At 37.1% G+C, this 19,049-nt stretch overlaps 1 protein-coding gene across 1 annotated transcript; it reads left to right on the top strand.

Annotated features, from left to right (window-relative positions):
* The first annotated feature begins 3,134 nt into the window (after positions 1–3,134).
* On the top strand, positions 3,135–9,822 carry LOC112783520 (transcription initiation factor TFIID subunit 5). The gene is made up of 19 exons (XM_025826497.3): positions 3,135–3,630; positions 3,742–3,823; positions 3,979–4,057; positions 4,156–4,253; positions 4,347–4,403; positions 4,518–4,605; positions 4,687–4,796; positions 5,370–5,477; positions 5,620–5,771; positions 6,135–6,245; positions 6,328–6,397; positions 6,502–6,541; positions 7,212–7,376; positions 7,504–7,580; positions 8,592–8,708; positions 8,787–9,052; positions 9,180–9,275; positions 9,363–9,435; positions 9,521–9,822. Exons 1-19 carry the CDS (start codon positions 3,473–3,475, stop codon positions 9,572–9,574), a joined length of 2,001 nt encoding a protein of 666 aa, XP_025682282.1. The 5' UTR covers positions 3,135–3,472; the 3' UTR covers positions 9,575–9,822.
* Positions 9,823–19,049: the final 9,227 nt, after the last annotated feature.

Below are 19,049 nucleotides of genomic sequence, written 5' to 3'. Positions count from 1 at the left end.
ATCTTATGGTACTCACAGTAGTGGCTGTGACTCCCTCCCTCTTTGTTTTTGATAGGTCTAGGAGGAGGTGGTCTTTCGGTATGGCAGATTTTCCTATAGACATCAACTAGGGAAACTCTTAGAGGAGTATAAGAGTGATATCTCCTAGGCCTTTTGGGGCCGACTTTCTCTTTTTTCTTGGGGACTCCTTTCTCTTTTGATGAGTGAGAGTGCCCAGGTCGCCAACTCGGTTCTCACAATCTGGCATTCTCCTCCATGTTGATGTACTTCTCAACTCTCTCTTGTACATCACTCAAGGAGGCAGGGTGCCTTTTAGATATGGACTAGGAGAAGGGACCTTCTCGAATCTCCAGGTACGCTTTATTGAACCTTTCCATGTAGTTCCGTAAAGGCTCCCCGACCTCCTGTTTTACTCCCAGGAGGCTCGGTGTGTGCTTTACTTTATCTTTCTGGATGGAGAACCACATTAAGAACTTTCGCGAGAGGTCCTCGAAGCTAGTAACGGACCTTGGAGGGAGGCTGTCAAACCACTTCATTGCTGCTTTCGACAAGGTGGTCGGGAAGGCTTTGCAGCGAGTGGCATCAGAAGCGTCAACCAGATACATCCGACTTTTGAAGTTGCTTAGATGATGCTTTGGATCCGTGGTTCCGTCATAGAAGTCCATATCAGGGCTCTTGAAGTTTCTCGAAACTTTTGCCCTCATTATGTCCTCACTGAATGGATTTTCTCCTCCCAAGGGGAAATCTTCTCGGTCATTACGGGAGTTTTGATTTTTGAGAGCGGATTCCAGCCTTAAGAGCTTTTCTTCTAACTCTTTTCGTCGCTCTATCTCATTCCTCAAGTTTTTCTTCGCCTCTCGCTATCGTTCTAACTCCTGCTCCAGTTGCCCCAGACGCCCTTGGTGGCCGTGGAATAGTCCCATAAAGTCGGTTGCATGGGTCTGTCCTTCTTTTCCGGACTCGCGCCCTTCGAAAGAATTTGCCTTTAGATCTTTTAACCCAGAGGTGCCTTCTCTGTTCTGGTTAGTCGTGCCTTGGTGAGCGGCCATGTCTGCATCATTGTTTTCGACGTCCGGATTTTCTTGCTCAGAATCGGACGCCGTATGACCATCTTCTGGTGAATTGTCCGCCATTACTGGTTGATCTCTCAGGTCCCCAGCAACGGCGCCAATGTTACGATGGGTAACCGAAGATTAATGGGCTGGACTCATGGGATTGGCGCAATCGTCTGAGGATGGAAGCCTCCGAGCAGGTCTGCGTTTGAGGGCCTCCGTCCGACTTGTATGCGTGAAAGAATGGGGGGTGGTACCTGCAAAGACACTCCGATGCCTAAGTCAGCAAGGGTGTAAGCAAGTTTAGAGAGTATTGGAACTTAGTGATACCTGAGGGGTATCAGTGTATTTATAGTGGTGAACCAATAACCACTGTTGGAGTAGTTCCACCTTTCAAGGAAGATAACTGTCCCTTTATCTTAGGAAAGTTGGGATATGGCTCCTGGAAGTGGGTGAGAGATTTTGGGGGGCGGTTACCCATTTAAATGGGTGTTATCCGCCAGCTACTCTGTACTCCCGACTTCCTTATACCAAGTCGTAGTTGGATCCAACTTCTAGAGAGAAGGTCGATGTAGAGGGAGGGACCAACCTTCTGAGTTGGGCCTTTATTTTAGACCTGGACCTTAGCATTGGGCCAAGGTATGAACATGTCCGTATCTTATTTATTATTTTTATATAAAAGCATCTTTATACGAGTAACTTATATATATATATATATATATTTAGTAATAGTTCTTTCTATTAATACTTCTATATTAATACTTATAATATAAAAGGATTAATCGTAGAAATTAGTCGTATAAATAGAATAAATAAATAGAATAGTATTGAATAGTATTCAATTTGAGAAGAGAATCTTTATAGAGGATTTCGAATAGATTCAAAATTTAATAGATTAATGAAATATATAAATCTGAATATATATATATATATATATATATATATGTTTTGCTATAGAAAAAAAATTGATAGTATACAACATATGATTGAGAGAGAAAAAAAAAAAGGAAAAAAAACAATACAGACAAAGTCTATGTAAATTTAAATATAACATAATGTTAAATTTCTGTTCAACTTGCAGAGAATGGTGGTGAAATAATGAAACTTCATAAAGGGAGAGGAATTTAAAAGATAAAAGCTGGTTTTGAGAGAAGTGAAATTTCATCCATTCTATTATTCATTCTTAGTTTTAAGAATAGTAAAATCTCACCCATTCTATTATTCATTCTTATTTTATATATATTTACTTACACGTTTATTTTATATACAAAAAGAATAACAAAAAGAATATGCTAACAAATTATCCTAACAAATTTATCACATCACCTCAATTTTGTACCAGATTTTTCAAAATATCCATACAACATTTTTTCACATTTTTCACCAAGTTGTTACTTTATACGTCTATTATATTACTAATATCCTCCCTCAATCTAAACACTAACATCCTAAATATTTACAAATTTCAAACTGCATAATAGAAAAGAATATATTTTTTTCTCGATTTCAACTAGTGAACCGACTATTTTTCAACCAATATAAACCAATTTTTTAAAATTTATTTTATCCTAAATTTTAAATTTTAACTTCTAACTCTAAATCCTAATTTTTTAAAAAAAATAAAAAATAAAAAATAATTTTATAATAAAAAATAACAAATGTTGGTAAATTAAAATTATAATTTAATTTTGATGCATTGATAGTATAAAGTGTTTTTTACACAATTGTACAATTACATTTGTTCTTTTAAATGATTATTCATACGGTCAATATAAAAGGTAGTTATTTTTACTGATGCTTTATGTAATTAGATATATGTGTAAAATTATTTTATACTCACAGTGCATCGAAATTTAAATTCTTAAAATTATTTCCTAGTTTTTTTTTTTTTTTTTTTTTGGGTTAAAGTCTTAAAATTCTTAAGATCCATACAAAGCCCAAATTGGAGTAAGATACTTGAAGTGCAGTCCAAAAAGCTGAAGAGAACATGCAACTGACCCATTTTGGTCCACTGAGTGAAAGAATAACATTACCCTGAAAAAGCTGTGCATGTAAATTCAAATTTTTTTTAATTCTTGGGTCGAAACCTCTTAGTGAAAGCCCATTAGAAAATCGCTCGGGAACCAGAGACCGGCTGAACCGAAACCGTTCTGAGTTCTGAGTTCTGACTTTTGACCCAAAACGACGACGCCAAACCCTTGCCTCGCATTCTCATCTCCGATTCGGAAACCGCAATTCCTCTTTGTATCAACATCATCTTGTGAATGCACAGAAAATATTCTATGCTCTGAAATTGGAGAAGATTTTAACGAAGAGATTAGTTCTGGTCTGTGGAATTCGAGCGAGAGAGAGAGAGAGAGAGAGCTCAAAAGCAGTGTGTGAAGTGAAAGAGCAAAGAGGTGTTTGAATTCATTTGAAGAATGGAGGAAGATGAAATTGCAGGGTACGTGACAGCGTACCTGAAGAAGAAAGGGTTCACGCAAACGGAGAAGATCTTCCAGGAAGAATTCCAAACCAACAAGACCAATTCTTCCCCTCTCGAACCAGACATTGCCAAGCACATTCTCTCTTTCTCTCAGTACATTATTCCCCCTTCTTCGTTCTTACACTTTCAGTTTAGGAAAAAACCGGGTTTTCATCTCTCTATGTAGCGATGGAGCTAAAATCTAAGTCCACTTTAATTTTGCAGGTTGGAGAGTGGCCCTGCAAGATTTCACGATGGTTATAGCAGACTCAGATCATGGACTCACTGTTCCCTAGATTTGTACAAGGTTCTTATTTACTCTTTTTTTTTATTAAACAAAAACATTATACATTAGGCCTTTTCATTTAATTTTTTTATTGTTGAAATTCGTTTATACAAGATTATTATTTCGTTTTAGTTGCTGGCTTGTGTTTAGTTATAGTAGCGGTTTGTGAATTGCAGCATGAGTTGCTTCGTGTGCTTTATCCAGTGTTTATCCATTGCTTTATGGATCTTGTTGCAAAAGGGCATGTTCAGGAAGGTATTGAAATATCCACCTAAGTTCCAAACGGCCTGCGGCATGTGTTTTGTCATTTATGCTTCTACTTATGAGATTTTGATTGTGGTGTGTATTCTCAGCTCGGCACTTCTTCAATACCTTCCGTGAAGATCATGAAATGATGCACTTAAGGGACCTGCAAAAGTTGGAAGGTGTTCTTTCCCCCACTCATCTGGAGGTTAGTTGCTGTGTTTTAACTTGGAAGTTTCTTCAAGTTGTTCAATCTTTAGCAATCAACATTATATAATCCTTCATTGTTATTCTTACTCAGGAAATGGAATTTGCCCATTCGCTTAGGCAGAGTAAATTCAACATAAAAATATGTGAGGTAATATATCATTCTCTTGGAATTGTCTATCAGCTTATGTTCCCAGTTTCATTTTCTTATTAATACAACTATTCCTTCATCCAAACAAGTAAAATCAATTTCTTTTTTTGCTAGTATTCCTATGAGCTTCTATTGCAACATCTACACAGTACACAATCCACTACTATACTTGGTATTATCAATGAGCATATTAACTTCCAAGGTACATTTATTTATTTTAAGTTGCTTCTGCTTATTTGAATTTCTTGTTGCATGTAGTTCATTCTTCGTTGTCATAATGCAGTTACTCCTGGACAACCTAGCTCAATTGTTGATGATCCTGAGGCTGTCACCCTTAGTGGAAGCAGCCAAGATGCAGCAAACCAGATAAATCAGAAAGAAATACATTGGGGGGTGAGTCCATTAATATATATACAAAACTTTGCAAAATGGAAGTTAGAAATTATATTGCTTATGTTCTTTCAGTTACCATTGCTCTTGCTACCTTTGGTTGTAGTAGAAGTGTCTCCATGCATGAACATAAAGCTTCATTTTGCTAACAAATACTTCCATGACATATATTAGTTAAGCAAAGTTATTGTGTTGAATGTTCTATGTCTATTACATGCATATATAATGTTGATATTCCTATGTTCAATAATTAATGTTATTTTTAAAATATGTTTTAAAATCCCAGTTTTGACCATAATAGTTAATATTTTTTTAGCCCTTCACGTTGTCATTTTACTGGTCCAACGACTTGTTTGGTTTTTAAGGCATTGGATTAGTGGCGCATAGTTGGCTGAAAAAAGGGATTAAATTGTATGTACTGCCATCATAATCCTTGGTATGGGGTTAGTTTCTGTTGGCAATAATTATTGAATAATAGACCTGGCATCATTGGCATCATTCAGCGTTGATTTGTGATGTACAGTATTAAGGACTTATTCATTATCTTGTTTCAATCTCATTATCCTTATTCTGTAGTTGCTTGAAGACTCTCTGGAAGAGCGACTGGAAAAGGCTAGCTCCTTGCTTTCGGATTCTGAGAAGGGTGAAGGGGAAGCAAAAGAGGGGGAGACAGAGGAGAATAAGGTATGTGTTTTCTTAAAATGAACCTTTTGCTCTGTCTACAAAATGTATGGATACCAATTAAATTATTTCAATTACTTATATTTTTCTCAATCCACTGGTCAAATGCTTTCTCACTTTTGTTTTTGGCATGTTTCTCCTTTAGAAACGACCAGTTGAAGGAGGAAAGCAAGGTGCCTCGATCAAAAAGGTAAAGAAGGACAAGGGCGGAAGTGCAACAGGGAAAAACACCAAAGCTGAAGTTAATACTGTATCTGCAGCTCCGCGAGTTAAACCAGAACTTCCCATGCCCATAATGTATTTTTCACGTTTAAATTTTCATTAAATATGGTTATAAATTAATTATATTATGTAGATCAAAGCAGGTTCACTATGCTTTCCTGTTCATTTTTGGGATGAATTTGAGTTGGTGTTAGTATCACAATTCTAAAACACTTTAATGATATTGAAGTAAGAACAAAGCTTAAAAGGTCATTCGATAGGATTTGTACCCCTTGAAATAATTTTTCTTGGGCTGAGAAGGTTCTTTACTGTTTGATTTGTGTCATTGTTAGCTGTACAATGCAAGATGTTAGAATATTTGAAGTTACAGTTTTCAGTTACAAGCTTGTAAATTTGTGATTTAATTCCATTGAATTGTCTAATGGTGTATTCTTGCAGCCCGACTGAGGTGGAACAGTCAATCCTTGAAGATTTGAGGAACCGTGTACAACTTAGCAGTGTAGCACTGCCATCAGTTAGCTTTTATACTTTTCTAAATACGCATAATGGGTAATGTCTAATACTTGGTCAAACAATGTTATTATGTTTGGGGTTCTGTTGCTGACTACTTATATTTTGGTGAACAACTCAGTTTAAGCTGTTCATCAATATCCCATGATGGATCATTGGTTGCTGGAGGATTTTCTGATTCATCACTGAAGGTACTTTTACTTCCTATTCCATCATCTAAGAGAAGAAATCTCTATTTGTAGTTTTATCTTTACCTTATGGTTGAATTTTATGTTAATCTGGTTTGTCTCCACAGGTTTGGGATATGGCAAAGCTTGGAGAACAGACTGCCAGTTGTAAGTTTGTAGTAGCAAAATATGTTTCTAGACTAAGCCTTTACTGTTGCATTCTTTGCTTGATAAATGTAATGTGGTTAGAAAAAATGCTGATGTTCAGAGGTTATGATTTTTTGCCTTGCAATGTATCTGCTACAGTGTCTAATATATTTATATATCACACCCTGCAAACAACTATATATTAATTAAACTGAGATGTTGTGACGTAGTAGTCTCTGATATGTAATACCTTTTTAGATCTTAAAGTGTAAAACTTAGTTGAAAAAGAAAAAGCCCAAGTGGGATGAAATATTTGATACATATCAATATGAGATTCTATTTCAAAATGTTTGGGAGAAGATTTAAGGACCCTTGGATTAAATGATGTTTTTGTAATTTACATGCGAGAGTAGTTCTTCAAGCAAGGATGGTGCTGGTCAGGTCTGCCAATCTGCTTGTGGCTACTTGAGCTAAAAAACTATGCCGATTTCTGAAAACACCAAGGTCTCTAGTAAAATAAAATATATGGCAGTTGAGTTGAACTAAACAAAAATTGAGATGCTATTTGACAAAATGATCTTGATTGAAGAGAAGTTTATGCAACTCTTGTAGCATTTGTACATGACTAATTGAGTTTTATCTTCATGTTTTTCTTGCCATAATGTCCATTTGACAATGCTTCTATCATCAGCTCTTTCACAGGATGAGAATGATACATCACAAAATCCACAAATGGGGCAAAGTGGTGGCGGGAAAAGGCAGTATACATTGTTTCAAGGTCATTCAGGGCCAGTTTATGCAGCCTCTTTTAGTCCAGTTGGAGAGTTTATTCTTTCTTCCTCAGCAGACTCAACTAGTATGTAATTGATTTCATGTTCTTCCTCAATTTGTTTCTTCACTTCAGGTCGTAATGTAGGTTTCGTTTATTTTATGTTTGAATTTGAAGCTTATTCTTAGACGTGAATTTTATCTGGATTATGCAGTTCGATTATGGAGCACGACTTACAATGCTAATCTTGTTTGTTACAAAGGTCACAATTACCCTGTCTGGGATGTTCAGGTAAACAACTTGTACTTGAATGAATAAAATAAAATAAAAATTAAACAATGATATGCCATGTCTTTTTATTTTGGAAAAACTACCAAAAGTACCTATGAAGTTTACGAACATTAACAAAAATATCCATAAACTAAGGAAATTAACGCTGTACCCATGAAAGATGGGTTCCGTACGACAAAAGTATCCAAACCCTAATTTTTTGTTGATTTTTTAATAAAATTCCCAAACTACCCCCCCTCAACCTCAACTCACTTTTTCAACCTTCCATAACCCAACCTACACCTTTAAAACCTTTGCCATGAAGTCCAAAACTACTCCTACAACAGACCAGGCCGAAATCAATGGTGGGGGTGGGGGTGGAGGATCGGACCTCGACCGGTTTAGTCATAAGTTTACTGAACCCTCTTTCTGCATGCAGCAGCACCACGACCCCTCTCTCTTCTCAGGTGCGCGACGACGGTGTTCTCCTTGGCTGGGTCAGGCGTGCCACGACAACGTTCTCCTCGGCTGGGACGGGCGCGCCATGGCGACGTTCCCCTTAGGTTGGGTCACAGGCGCGCAACGAAAGTGTTGTAGTCACCTTAAGAGTGAGAGGAGGAAGCACTGAGAGGGGAGGAGATTGGCGGTGACGGGTAGGTGGGTGGCGGACGGCAATGAGGAGGTAGGAGTAGAGTTATGTGACTCTGTGAGGGTTTTTGAGAAAGGGAGAAGTGAGGAGAGAGGAAGAAGTGAGAAGAGAGGGAATGACGGTAGAATGGGGTAAGGTGGGGTAGTTTGGAAATTTATTAAAAAATTAACAAAAAATTAGGGTTTGGATACTTTTGTCGTACGGAACCCATCTTTCGTGGGTACAACGTTAATTTCCTTAGTTTAGGGGTACTTTTGTCGGCGTTCGTAAACTTCATGGGTACTTTTGGTAGTTTTTCCTTTTTTTTTTTTGTTTCATGTTAGGTCATTGCCTGCCTGTTCATTTTGATTATAGAATGCCATGTATTTCTTTTCTCTATGCAGTTTAGTCCTGTAGGGCATTATTTTGCCAGCTCTTCGCATGACAGAACTGCTAGGATTTGGTCGATGGAAAGGATACAGCCGTTAAGAATAATGGCAGGGCACTTGTCTGATGTTGATGTGAGTTATAAAGTCCAATATTTTTCAGTTATAATATGCTTTAGAAGCAAAGCTTACCCGTTTCATGATCTTATTTAGTGTGTGCAATGGCATGCCAACTGCAACTACATTGCAACTGGTTCAAGTGACAAAACAGTTCGACTATGGGATGTTCAGAGTGGGGAGTGTGTCCGAGTTTTTGTTGGTCACAGGAGTATGATCTTGTCATTGGCAATGTCTCCTGATGGACGGTATATGGCATCTGGCGATGAAGATGGCACGATCATGATGTGGGACCTCTCTAGTGGCCGCTGTCTCACACCCTTGATTGGTCACACATCATGTGTCTGGTCACTTGCTTTCAGGTGATTCCTGCCTTGATCAAAATATTTCAACTTGATCATTGTTTGGAAGGAAATTAAAGGTCTTTGAAATTTCTATATCTAACTATTTAACACCACTTATGCTATCAACTATTTTCGGATGTATCAGTTGTGAAGGTTCTGTTCTGGCATCTGGATCTGCTGATTGCAGTGTAAAATTATGGGATGTAAATACGAGCACTAAGGTTTCCAGGGCTGAAGAAAAGTAAGCCTGCTATGGTGATAACATATAATTTTCTACAATAATTTTGTCCCATTGGTAGGAATAACTGAATGACTTTTTTACCTGTAGAAGTGGGAATGCTAGCAGACTTAGATCACTGAAAACATTGCCCACCAAATCTACTCCAGTTTATGCTTTGCGGGTTAGCTCTCATATGCTTTATTACCTAGTTACATGTTTTTATCCAGTTCAATAATATAATATAATGCTTGTACTCTTGAAAGCAGTTTTCTCGAAGGAATCTTCTATTTGCAGCTGGAGCTCTTGCAAAAAATGGCTAATGCATTTCCCGAGTAGGTCTACAAATATCAGATCAAAGTGGCAGACCGAAAAAACAATGCTTACCAATTACCATATTCCCCATAAGTGCTATGTATTCAATTTTTTGTTTTGTTTTTAACTATTCCTGTAAATTTATTTCAACATACTTTCTCCACTCTGCATCAATATGCATTATGTATCGTGAATTATTCTGAATAGGAGAGTTACAAGTTTTTGTTACATGGAACTCAGTTTTCTCTTTGGTTAATTTTGGTTCTGACGATATGCATAATTGGCTGGCATAGACATTCCTCCCGGGTAATTTACATAGATAAATTAAATGAGGATTAAAATTACACAGATATCGTAAATTGAATTTGGTTATATGAATGTCTTGTTTGATCCTCTGTAAATCGAAACAACTAAATTCGATTTATGTAATACTGATAGCACATGGTAAATCGAATCCATTGAATTTGAATTATGTTAGGTACTATAGTTAAAGCTATTGAACTCGATTTACAAGAGAGGCATGTAAGGTAAATTAAATAGATTCGATTTACAAGAAAACGTCACCTATATAAATTGAAAACAATTGATTTGATTTAATGTTGGTATACTCTATATAAGTGTTAGACAAAATATAATTTTTACAAGAAAATTATAAAAAAAAAAAATTAGTTACGTGGTGATGTCTCCATATATAATATTTATATCTATTTTGAATTAAATTAGATCATTTGTAGTTGGTTATCTATTTGATTTTTGAAATTAATATCAAGCAAGAAGTGCGGGAACAGTTACGGACAATTCAAATTTTCTGCAAGTAGTGTACAAATGGTAACTGTAGGTTAGTCTATAAATAAAGTTTTAGGAGCACATTGTAGGCAGTTCAGTTCTTTTTGGAAAACACTTAGAAACCCAAAACGCTCTCAACCCCTTGGCATCACAGAGTAAAATTGGGAATCTTAAGTAATTCCTCTGAACTCAAACACTTGTACTTTATTTTTTTCCAGTTTTTATTAATAAAATTCCTCTACTTTTACGTCTTCTTCTCTTTTACGTTCATGTTTCTTCCTTCATCTTCTTTTTAATTTCCTGTTTGTTTTAATTTCTGCAATTTACTTCGCCACCGGCACCTTGCATTTATATGTTTATTTGTTACTTTTATTCCTTTTAATTTTATTTGACGTTACAATTGCAACATTGAGATACCCACATTTTCTTTTAAACATTAACAAAAATTTTAGTAAAACAAATTGGCACGCCCGGTGGGACCTTGTCAATAGATTGTATTTGTCAAAAGGAAAAGCAGGAATTTTGGATTTGCATGTGGTTGTGCAGTGGTAAGTTCGTGCGTCCAGAGTCAAGAAAATCAGCGTCAGTTGACATGTCAAATACTTCTGCATCATCTTCTTCTACTTCCAGTGATGAGACTAGAAGAAATGGATCCGAAAATTCTCATGTGATTTCAAACGCAGAGCCTACCTTGCTGTCACTGAGGCATGATGGCATTGGCCATGCCCATACAGGGTTAAATGCAACTCACATAAATACCATGGGGTGGCCGCCATATGGCTTGCTATCGGGTATGTCCCCCCCATGGTGACATAAGGATTGCCTGTGCCTCTCTACTCAAATTTTCAAAATTCTCTTTATCAAAATACATATGGCATGTCAAATGTACCTGTTTCTGAGGTGTCAGGTTCACACATATCACAACAAAATTTTTCACATGCTATTAATACAGGAAATAACAGTGCATCTAATTCTACTACATCCACTGTCACTAGGGTAGAAAATTCTAGACCTGTATTTCCTGACATGTCAAGAGCAATGCCTGTTAATCAACCTAGTCAAACCGTGGGATCTTTAGCAAATATTAGGCAACAGATGGATGAAAGTCACCATGATCTAGTAAACATGTTAACTCATCAAATGGTGACAGTTTTAAATCCTCTTTTAGAAAACACAAACACTAGAATTAACAATTAAATAGGCAAGTTAATAGGATTGCTACTGTGGTAAATTTAGAAGAAAATGATAACCAGGGATTAAGATTTGATAATGTCAATCAAAACGATGGAGCAATTCCTAATTATGATGTTCATATGCCTAGACATGGTCAAAATGCTGATGATATGTTAGAAAGACTTAGGCAAAACAACTTAGGGGGTATTATAATCTAGCAAGAAATGTCGAACAAGTTTTAAACCGTTTGAGATTTAATATTGATTGCTTAAATAGGCCATATTTTGTGCCTGCTTTTCCTGAATGTGTCCAACAAGCAGAGCTCCCAAGGGGTTGGAAAATTCCAAAATCTCTTACAAAATTTTCTGGAGAAGAAAATGAGTCTACAGTAGAGCATATTGCTCGATATACTGTTGAAATTGGGGAAGCATCTTCTAATGAATATCTCAAAATGAGATATTTTTCTTCTTCTTTAACAAAAAATGCATTTACATGGTTCTCCAACTTGAGACCAAATTCTATTCATTCTTGGGCACAGTTAGAAAGAAATTTTCATGATCAATTTTTTCGAGGTGAATTAAAAGTTAGTCTTACAGATTTATTCTCTGTTAAACATGCAGAGGGAAAATCCATTGACACCTATTTGGCACGGTTTAGAAATATGAGAAATAAATGTTTTACTCCGATTCCAGAATCTGAAGTTGTCAAAATGGCTACTAATGGGCTATAATTTGGAGTCAGGAAGAAACTTGTTAATCAACATACTTTAGATCTTTTCCAATTAACTGAGAGAGTAAGACAGATAGAGCAAATTAAGAAAGAAAAAGAAAATTTTAAAAAGGGTTCAAAAAAGGTTGCATATGTTGATTGTTTTTTCGATAGTAGTGATTCAGATGAGAAAGAGATTTAAATTTCCGAATTACGTGGGGGTCCTCCTTATATATGAAAATCTTTGAAGCCTGTTAAAGAAAAAGAAAAAGTTTCTTATTATTCTAAAGTTGAAAATAAGACTTATTCTTTTGATATTTCTAAGGCAGATCAAATATTTGAGGTTTTATTAAAAGATAAGCAGCTTATTTTACCAAAAGGGAAAAAGATGCCTTCAGGTGATGAAATAAAGAATAAGAAATTTTGTATGTTTCATCAGGTATTTTCACACACCACTAATAATTGCGTCCGTTTCAGGGACTTGATACAAAAAGCAATTGAGGAGGGAAGGTTGAAGTTTGAGGATAAAACTACTATGAAGGTGGACACTGAACCATTTGCTGCTGACTCAAATTATGTTGAGCCATTCAATTTGTCAGTCAACATGGTAGAAGTTGATGCCACAATGGTTAGTGCTAAAGATGAAAATAAGGACCTGAGGATCTTTGAGCAAGAGAAGAAGCCAGTTTATCCTCGTCCTGGTGAGGATCTGCTAGATTTTTTGTTGAAAATTAAAGAATCTGACAGCACTATCGCCATGTGCCCAAAGTGCAATGCTGTTTTTGACAAGGAAGCTACAAAAGAGTTTGAAAAGTACAAAGTTGAAGAGAAAGAAAAGGCTGAGTTGAGAAAGAAGATTGCTGAAAAAGAAAATGAAACTAACGAGCTAAAGCGGAAGATAGCCGAGGAAAAACAAAAGTTGGGCAGTCAGGCTCCTTTGAACAAGTGTGTCAACAACACTGGGATACAACCCGTCAACCAGAAGATGAAGACTGTAGTCATGATTGATAAAAAACCTGATGGATTTTCTCAAAAAATAAGAGTTCCTCCCACTAAAATTGCAAACAATAAATGGGTCTAGAATGTGAGAAATGTGCAGAATCAATCTATTGCCTTTGCAAGAGGAAAAATAAATGGGTAAAGCCTAGACCTTTTAAGCCCAGGTACTATGAGTCTCAGTTATGGAACATGAATCATGCACAAGATGGAGGTAGTATATATATTCCAAAAAATGTGCCTATTCCCTCAAAGCCAATTTATTCTTGTTATAATCCTAACATGCAGCAGGTTCCTAATTATTCTCCTTGGCCAAATTGTCAAAATATTCCAAAGTATTCTCCTTTTACAAATTTTGAGCAAAAAGAGAATATACCTGAGTATGTTCCTTTAGATCCATACAAGGAACACGGTGTAGATTTTTCTCCTTTGCTAACCATGGCCAAGTCTGTAGAAACAGGCAATTCTTCTAACCACCCTAAATGCAATAAAAATGTAAAGAATAATCTTGTTGGAAAGAAGGTAATGGTTGAACATAAGAGAGAAAAGGATGAAGATTTAATTACTGATAATTTTGACACTGGTTTTGATGATAGTTTAGAAGCAATATTTGGTGTTAAGCAACCTATAGCTGTGGTGTTAATACTGCCTGAGGAGTAAAGTCAAGTCCGGGAAGTAGAGTCATTAGAAGATGATTGTTATGATGTCTTTCCTGGAAGCGAATGCTTATTGCTAGATGACAATATGTGTGGTAGAGGATTGTTTGAGAAGCCTACTAAAAATGACAAGGAACACTTGTGTCCACTGCATATCAAGGCTTGTGTTGATGGAAGGATAGTCAATAAGATTTTGGTCGACGGGGGAGCTGCTGTCAATCTCATGCCTGAAAGAATGATGGAAAGGCTTAGAAAGACTGAAAAAGATCTGATTAAAAGTAGCATTGGAGTAACCAATTTTAATGGAAGGACTTCTTCTGTTAGAGGTGTGGTTCTGCTGTCAATTGAGGTTGGTTCTGTCAATAGGCCAACTCTATTTGTTGTTGTTCCTTCTAAGGCTGGTTTTAACTTGCTTTTGGGCCGTGATTGGATTCATGGAATGGGTGCTATTCCATTCACTCTACATCAAAAGTTGATTTTCTGGAACGAAGATGGAAGAGTGGAAGAAGTTCCTGCTGATAATAGTACATGTTACTATGATGAGATGCATGTGGAGTTCAGGATGTATAATCCTGGAGTCAAGCCACTGACGGTTAACACCAAGGCATTTAATCCTGAAAGTATTGAACTATGCAAAATAGATATGAATGGTTTTATTTTGGTCCCTAAGGCCGGGGCGGATACGGCCTCAGAAGAAACTTAGATGATGAGTTTGACGAGCCAACTGGCTCGGCTGTCAGCCTATATGGCAGACAGAGAAGGGTGCATTGACAGTGTACCTTATGATTGTATATATGATGATGGTCCTTTAGGTTTTGAAAAAGATAACGCTGACACTGTAAAAAAGGTTGAGGTGCAGGATCCTTTGGAGGAAGTAGATATTGGTAACGGTGATTATCCTAGACCAACATATGTGAGAAAGATGCTGCCTGATTATTTCAAAAAAGAAATGGTGAAGATTTTGAAGGAATATTGCGACTGTTTTGCATGGGATTATGCAGAGATGCCAGGCTTGAGTCGTGAATTAGTAGAATATCAATTGCCATTGAAAGCCAATGTCAAACCTGTCAAGCAGCCACCAAGGAGATTTGCTCCTGAAGTTGTGCAGAAGATTAAAGAAGAGATTGAAAGACTTCTTAAAGCTAAGTTTATAAGAACAACAAGGTATGTCAACTGGATTTCTAATATTGTTCCTGTCATGAAAAAGAATGGAAAATTAAGGGTTTGCATTGATTTTAGAGATTTAAATTCTGCAACACCAAAAGATGAATATCCCATGCCTATAGCTGATATGTTGATAGATTCTACTGCTGGTCATGAAATGTTAAGTTTTATGGATGGATATTCAGGTTATAATCAAATATACATAGCTGAGGAAGATGTGTCAAAAACTGCATTTAGGTGTCCAGGTGCTTTAGGAACTTTTGAATGGGTTGTGATGCCATTTGGGCTCAAAAATGCTGGTGCAACTTATCAAAGGGTGATGAATAAAATTTTTCATGACTTTATTGGAAATTTTATGGAAATTTATGTTGACGATGTGGTTTTCAAATCAAATGCTAAAAAAGAGCATCTAGAAAATTTAAAAAAAGCATTTGAAAGAATGAGAAAGCATAAATTGAAAATGAATCCCTTAAAATGAATCCCTTTATTCATAACACTTTTTTTTTAATGCACATGCTAATTCAATTATTTTGATTTTACATGAGCATGCTTCCCAAAACTTTTATTTTGAATTATTTTATTCTTTTCAACTTTTCTACCTTTTGTTTTTATCATCCATGTTCCCAATAGGTTTTTTTCACATTTAAACCATACATACTTCCTATCTTAAGCTAACCAAGGATTCAACTTGGGATTTTTATTTTGTTTTTCTGCTTAAGGCTAGTAATGTGGTTTATAGAAAAAAGGGATTTAAAGGCTCAAGGGGGCTAACAAGGGTGATGTGAAAGGTAGGTTATTTTGGGATAAGTGAGCTAAAATCAAATAATGACCTCAATCACTCTCTTGGTATGTATTTCTATTCTATAATTGGACATATAGATTAAAACAAAATAAAGAACATCAGAATAAAAAAGAAGGGCGGAACACACAGGAATAAAATATTATGGTTTGAATGTAACCATACAATTAAGCTCAAAAATCATTTATCACTTATGTATGTCATGCAGGTTTAGTTAAAAATTCTCATTATTCTCAAAGTAAAACTTATATTGAATGGCTTTAAAGTTCTAGTGTTTCTCCTTGATGAAATATCGTTAACTAACTAACATGTAATGCTATATATACAAGGTGTGTGGATTGTTTCTATTGTGTTCAAGTTCCTAGTTTACTTCCTTTTTATATTTTCAATTTAAACTAAGCTATCTTATGCTAAAAAGGGTAAACTATACTAATTAATCCACAATTTCTATAACTAATAAGTTAGAATTGCAACTAAAACTAAATGGCTAAAATATGAACTAAAGTGCAATATAGAATAAATATATAAAAAAAAATAGCAATATATATAAGTACTGAGAGAATAAAAATAAAAAGAAAAAGAAAAATACAGAAAAGTAGCAAAATAAATAAAAAGAGTATGTAGTGGTTCACCAAAAAAAAGAACGCCAGAGATGGCGACCTCCCCACACTTAAAATGTAGCATCGTCCCCGATGCTCACTCAAGCAGGGTGTGAAGGGGTGTCATCAATGGAAGGGTGGGTAGCTGGGGTCTCCGTGGTGGTGGTCTGAGGATCTGGCTGCTGCAGAGGAGGTGCTGACTGGATAGGGATCTCGAGGTCTACAGCCTGAATCTGAGGTGGAGCCTCCTGATGTGATGCTGTCTGCTGGGTGCTTGCCTGCTCTGCCTCGCTCTGGGGATGGGTCTCTGCCTCGAGATCATCCGCCTCCTCCTCAGATGCCTCGGATGGTGTGTCAGGCTCGGAGGGGATGTCGCCGGATCGTATCATCAGCTTTAGGTGCTCATAGCGTCGCTTGTTGCGACGCTCCATCTGGTCAAGCCTTTGAAACAAGCGGTGCACTAGATGATAGATGGGCTATGGGGCAGGTGGAGGTGCAGTGGTGGTGGCAGGGGTAGCTGTGGAAGAAGAAGGGCCGGCAGATGGTGTGGCTGTGTCAGCAGTAGCAGTGAGGAATGGAGGTCTGTAGCCCAAAGCCAGAAAGTTCTTGCTGTGAGGGATAATCTTCTTGCATTCTGCAGCAGGTGGCTTTTCATCAGCATCCTCCCAAGGCACGTCAGCTCGACGGCCTAGCTGTGTAACCAGATAAGGAAAGGGAAGAGTGCCTCGGACGTGGACCCTGGCCATATAGTACCGGATAAAGCGTGGCAGGTACAGGTCCTTACCCTCCATCACACACCATAGGAGGGTGATCATAGCGGCTGGTATCTCAGTCTCGTGAGTACTCAGAATAATGAAGTTGCTAAGTATTTGATGCCATAGCCGAGCCTCATCATTCAGGTAAATCCGCTTGATTCCCTTTGGCATGGTGGTGTTCTGACCCATAATTCAAGGAACGGTCGGGTCAAGGGCTATCCGGGCCTTGACTGCATCCCAATCAAATCGCGTGAAGCGCATATCTTCTTCAGCTTTCTGATAACCATCCAGCTGATCAGTTTTAGGCAGAAGCTTCAGAACTTCTTCAATTGCCTCTTCAGTGACCAGAATCTGCTTTCCTCTAAGGTTCACTGCATCTACGGAGGTTTTGAAGTAATTGCAGTAGAATTCCCTTACCCAAGATGCATTGACCTCAGTCAGGGGTCTTTCCAGGAAGAACCAGCCTCTTTGTTTGATTTGCTCAGAGGTGTATTGCTGAAGTTCTTCTGGGATCTTCAAAGTTCTCTCCAGGTATAGGTTCCTGGAGGCTGCAAACACCGGATACCTCAGCTCACAGTATCGGTTTGCAAACTTTACTGGATCAGTAGCAGGGATAAGCTGGTCGGCCTTCTCCTGTGGGGTAAAATTTTTCTCCCGCGAGGAGGCATCATGCATGAGATCTATGATAGACATAGAGGCTTCTCCTCTTTTTCGTTTGCCGGTTGTTGCCTTTTCTTTCCCTTTTCTGTGGGAGTCCGACATCCTGAAAAACAGAATTCAAGGATATAATAAAAATAGGAAAACAAGGAGGCAATTAACCAAAGAAGCACATAGTGGCAAAGGAGCAGGAGAGTAAAGAATATGAGCTAAGTAAATGTGCATTAAAGATTGAATAGGAGTTAAAAGTTCGAAAAGAAGAAATCACAATCCAAAATGTAATTGAATTCATGTTAAATAGAAAAATTAACATCATGCCATGGTTAGTATGTTAAAAGAGAGTGAAAAACAGAAGAGAAGTTTTGAAAGGTTAGGTTGGTTAGTATTAAAAAAAGAGTTTAGTAAGTTAACATTAGTGAGTTAGTAAAAAGTGGTTAAAGTAAGTGGCATAATGAAAATAATCCAAGTAACAAGTATTCACAGTTAGAAGCTAGAAGTAACTCATATCCAAATAAGAAAAACAGGGTGATGATGATTCAAATAGATATAGAGAAAGCAAAAATTGGAATCAAACATAAAAAATGCAGTTTATGAACCAGGAAATCAAAAAGAATAAGAATGCTTGCCCTGGGCATTCATGAATTGGTTTGGTTAAAGCAGAGGAAAGCAGAGTTCAAAATGCCAAAACCAAAACATGAATGAAAATATTTTACAGAAATTTGGGCAGCATTCCGGCTAAAATTGGATTGTCCCGAAAAATAAACAGCAATCAAATAGTTCATATGAATCAAAATTAAAGCTGCAATTACATATAAGGAATATAAACATGAAAATTCAGTGTACAGAGCAGCAAGAAACAGGAAAGTAAAGCATATGAACATTACAATCATCACAGCAACAACAGAATAAAACAAGAAACAAGAACAGTGCAATTAAACAGACCTAAATCCACTAACCACATCCTAGGCTACCTAACAACCTAAAATCCACTACAACATGCATATCTAACTAGCCTAAATATGAACAGAAACAGAAAAAAAAGTATGAATTAACGACGAAGGATAGAAGGGTGGCGTTCGTCGAAACCTGGTAGGCGGAAGAGAAAGAGTGAGCAGAAAGGTGGCTGGGGATGGTGGTGACGGCGTCTGGTGCGGCGGCTAGCGGTGGCGTGGCGGCGCGGCTGCTGTCGG

This window comes from Arachis hypogaea, chromosome 20 (genome assembly GCF_003086295.3).
Source record: "Arachis hypogaea cultivar Tifrunner chromosome 20, arahy.Tifrunner.gnm2.J5K5, whole genome shotgun sequence".
Lineage (NCBI taxonomy): Eukaryota > Viridiplantae > Streptophyta > Magnoliopsida > Fabales > Fabaceae > Arachis > Arachis hypogaea.
Note: the sequence above shows the minus strand (reverse complement) of the source record. Positions and strands in the feature narration are given on the sequence as shown.